We start from the raw sequence: 4,442 nt of genomic DNA, 5'->3' as shown, positions 1-4,442 counted from the left end.
AATTTCATGACTTCAGTACATTTAGATAAAGTCATGATGACTTCACAAAAATATTATATATCATTAAATCAACGAAGGCCAATACATCCGTCCTCAATCACCAAAGTATGTCATTTAAAAACATTAAAACTTAAAATTGTAAGAAAGAATGTCCTGAGCCCACCAGCTCTGACTAAATTGCAGATATTAGCGAAGGAGTTACACGTACCACGACGTCTTTTTAGAGTCTCATATCTGATACAAAAAAAAAAAAAAATAGAAAAAGAAAAAGACAGAAAAGAGAAACCGAGATCGAGAATCCATGGCTATTGAAGCAGCCATTTGGCTTGCGGTAACAAACCTACATAATGCATGGACATATTCTACTTTGCCAATTGGTCCTATAGCCGATACAGCATGGAGACTGTTCATGGATAAGCTACGAGATTATCTGCAAATCTTAGAAGGTTCAGAGGATGAAAAAGGAAGGGCTCTCATAGTTGATGATGGGAAGATCAAGCCTCTGCAAGCAGTCTATCTGGCAGAGGACGCCATACACACCTTCCTCCTAAGTACAAATTTGCAGAAACAGAAAGTTTTTATTAAGTTTCCTTCTTTCTTGAGGTCATCCAAAGTGCAATTTCGTTTCAGCAACGAGATGAAAAAATGTTTGGATCAGCTGGCCGACTCGGTGCCTGTCGAGTTGCGCAAAAGAGCTTCTGATGAAAACCCTGAACACATTCTCAAAAGGTTGATGCTCCACTATGATATTAGCATAAAATATTGTGAAGTTTTGGATGAAAAGCTGCTTACAATTACTGCTTTTCATCAGATAAATAATGAAGAAGATATTGTTGATTTCGATTCTGAAGTTTCAGAATTATGTAGATTAATTTTGACTAGTGAGAAGCTTCTGATATCGGTGGTGGGTGTGGCAGGCTCTGGCAAGACAACTCTAGCGAAAAGAGTTTATAACCATTCAGAGATAAAGAAAATTTTCCACAACCGTGCTTGGGTTTGTGTTTCTCTGGATTTTAAAGAGAAAAATATTTTAGTTCAGCCATTGAAGCAGGTGACAGAGGTTAGAGATGAAGAGAAATTGCCACTGGAGAAATTGCAAGAGAAGCTTCGTAATTTATTAAACAGGCAGAGGTACTTAATTATCTTGGATGATGTCCATGCACCTGCTATATGGGAGAAACTCCAAGTGGTCTTTCCAAACTTATCGAATGGCAGCAGGGTGATCCTAACTATACGTGAACCTGATGTAGCCAACCATATTGATCCAGCCATTCCTCTTCTCCACGTATGTCTACTAACCGAGGATGAGAGTTGGAGTTTATTCTTGAAAATGGTCAGAAGAGACCCCAGAAGCTCAGTGTTTTCTGATCAGGGACAGATTCGGGAGAAAATCTTGCAAAAATGTGGAGGTCTGCCTATTGCAATATGTTTCTTGGCTGGCTTTTTGTCTAGCATAAAATTTAGCATTGATGCTTGGTTAGGGGTGATTGAGGATTCAGAGCAAAAGGAAAATGAAGAAGAAAGAGAGGTTAGTGATGATAGCAGGGGAATAAAAAAAATTGCTGGTGGAATAAGTGGTGAATAGGAGAAGAAAATCACTCAGCTTCCTTAGATGAACCCCATCCTTCAAATATTTTGGCTTTGGCCTATCATGGCCTACCTTCTCCTCTAAGGCCATGTCTCATATATTTATGTCTTTTCCCTAGATCATATGAAATCCCCATTAGAAGGTTGCTTCTACTATGGATTACTGAGGGATTGATTAGACTGCTTGAAGTCCCTTATGCAAATCCTAAAGATCAGGCAAGAAGCAATCTTGATCCTGAAGATCTTGCGGAAAGTTGTCTTAAAGAGCTGATGGATAGGAACTTGATCAAGGTAGCAAGTTGGAGGTCAGATGGAAGCCCTAAAAATGTTTTGTGGCAAGTACTCTATTTCCACTTGCTGAGAGAATGGTATATTTTCACGTCAATTCTAGCTCATATTCTACACCGAGATCGCCCTACTTTAACATCCGGAGGCTTATAGAATGTGTAGACATCAAGGAGAATTCTTATTCAGAAAGAGAAACTCAACATCTATGTTCTTATATATCCTTTAACCAAGGAAAGAAAGATAAACCTTCAGATGCAGTAGGAAAGTTCCTGAACAAGATAACCACTAGAGGTTTTGGATTGCTCACAGTGCTTGATCTTGAAGGTGTATTCAAACCAGCACTACCTCAAAAACTGGGAAAAAAACTGCCACTTCTAAGGTACATTGGTTTGAGACGAACTTTCCTAAACTCAATTCCAAAGTTAGTAGGTGATCTTCGCTGGCTACAGAGTTTAGATGTGAAGCACACTTCAATAACTGGTTTACCTAGTTCCATCTGAAAGGCAAAGAACCTTCGGCATCTCTATATGAACGACATTTTTCTTAAAGTTGCGATAACTGACAATGAGTTTCCATCTAATATTCAAAACTTATCGGGCTTACTCATAGGTGATAGCTTGCATACAATCAACTGGTTGAATAGGTTTAGGGGTGTTGATGCAGTGATGCCTTGCTGGAAATGCATCAAATATTCAAGTCTACAAGTTTGTGTTTGGAAAGCTGCTGAAGGTTACATGTAGCAGTGGTTCAACGTGCATGGGAGTGTTTTTGTGATAATTTGTTGCTTAGTTACTTAAGGGTATTTAAGTCAAGTTTATTATTTATAATATGACTGTAATATTAGTGGTTAGATTTGAGTTTAAAATTTGAAATGTCTGTTGCAGTTTGTGTAATTAGCAGAGAGTTGTTAAGTGTTTTATATTGCCTTTCTTCAATGAAAATGAGCAAGCGTTTTGAAAAAGTTATCGGGTGCTCTGTTTTATCTCTCTTAATGTTCTCTGGCTAAAACCTTCAATTGGTATTAGAGCTACCACAAAAAAACCAGAAACTTAGCATTGTAAACCATCGATCATACCTCCAAGATAACTTTTCAGTCTCAAAACGTTAACCTGCATTTGTTCTTCTTTCTTCTTGTGACAGACATGAAAAACAGGGACATGGCAACTCAATCTGCCTTGATGGCTCCTCCGGTATTCAATAGGGAACATTACCACATTTGGGCTGTAAAAATGAAAGCCTTTCTTCGTGGACAAGGACTGTGGCAGTACGTGGAAGAAAACAGGCAGCCACTTCCTCTTGGACAGAATCCTACGTTGAACCAAATGAGGCTGCATGAGGAAGAAACAGCCAAAGCACTAAGAGCTCTCTCTCACATACATGCAGCCGTGACTGACCTTGTATTTACAAGGATCATGGCATACGAAAACCCTAAAGAAGCATGGGATAAATTGAGAGAGGAGTACATGGGTAGCACTACAACAAGGAATATGCAGGTTCTCAATCTAAGGAGAGAATTTGAGATGCAAAAGATGCAGGAAACTGAAAAGTGAAGGATTATGTTGATAGACTGATGAATGTTGTCAACAAAATCAGGCTAATGGGAGTGGAGTTGACAGATCGTAGGATTGTGGAAAAGGTTTTGGTGAGTCTCCCGAAGAGATTTGAGTCCAAAATCTCTTCTTTAGAGGACTCTAAAGACATGACTCAGATCACATTGACTGAGCTTGTCCATGCTCTCCAAGCTCAAGAGCAAAGAAGGTTCTTGAGGCAAGAAGACACTAGTGAGGGTGCATTGGTTGCAAGCTTCAAAGGCAAACCCGCACAAGCACAAACAAGGAAGTATGCTAGAGATAGAAAAGGGAAAGAGAAGAGTAATAACCAGTGGGAAAGGCCTAGTGGAGTGAAAGAATTTCCAGCCTGCACTCATTGTAAAAAGAAAGGGCATCCGGAAAGAAGATGTTGGTTCAGACCAGGTATATAGTGCAAGAGTTGTAAGCAATTTAGGCATATTGAAAGGGTTTGTAAGAACAAAGGAAACCAACCAACACAGCAAACAAAAGTTGGAGAGGATCAGCAACAATGTCAAGACGCTGAACAGCTTTTTGGCCACTTGTTACACTGCACAAACCAGAAATGAAGCTTGGTTAATTGATAGTGGCTGCACCAATCACATGGCTGCATACCTACGAAATTTTGTTAGCCTGGACAGATCATATTGCTCCAGAGTCAAGATAGGAAATGGTGAATTCATGGAGGTCAAAGGCATGGGGGATGTTGCTGTCCAAACTTGGTCAGGTACAAAAATAATCTCTCATATGTTGTATGTGCTTAGAATTAGTCAAAATCTATTGAGTGTGGGACAAATGTTAGAGAGGGGTTATTCCTTACTCTTTGGAAACCAAGCATGTACCATATTAGATCCTAAAGGGGCTGAATTGATGAGTGTAAAGATGCTAGGGGAAAGCTTCCCAGTTGAGTGGAAAAACACCAATGATTTTGCCCTGTCAACTAGGCTAGAAGAGTCAGAAACTTGGCACAAAAGGCTTGGCCATTATCACTATAATGGC

The 4,442-nt window shown here is 39.5% G+C and overlaps 1 protein-coding gene across 1 annotated transcript; it reads left to right on the top strand.

The window, feature by feature from the left end:
- Window positions 1–301: 301 nt before the first annotated feature.
- Window positions 302–1,585, top strand: LOC116121834 (probable disease resistance protein At1g59620). Its single transcript, XM_031407757.1, has one exon. It carries the CDS (start codon window positions 302–304, stop codon window positions 1,583–1,585), a length of 1,284 nt encoding a protein of 427 aa, XP_031263617.1.
- Window positions 1,586–4,442: the final 2,857 nt, after the last annotated feature.

Source organism: Pistacia vera, unplaced genomic scaffold (assembly GCF_008641045.1).
Source record: "Pistacia vera cultivar Batoury unplaced genomic scaffold, PisVer_v2 Contig129, whole genome shotgun sequence".
NCBI lineage: Eukaryota > Viridiplantae > Streptophyta > Magnoliopsida > Sapindales > Anacardiaceae > Pistacia > Pistacia vera.
The sequence above is the reverse complement of the archived record's forward strand: the minus strand, read 5'-3'. Positions and strand labels throughout refer to the sequence as shown.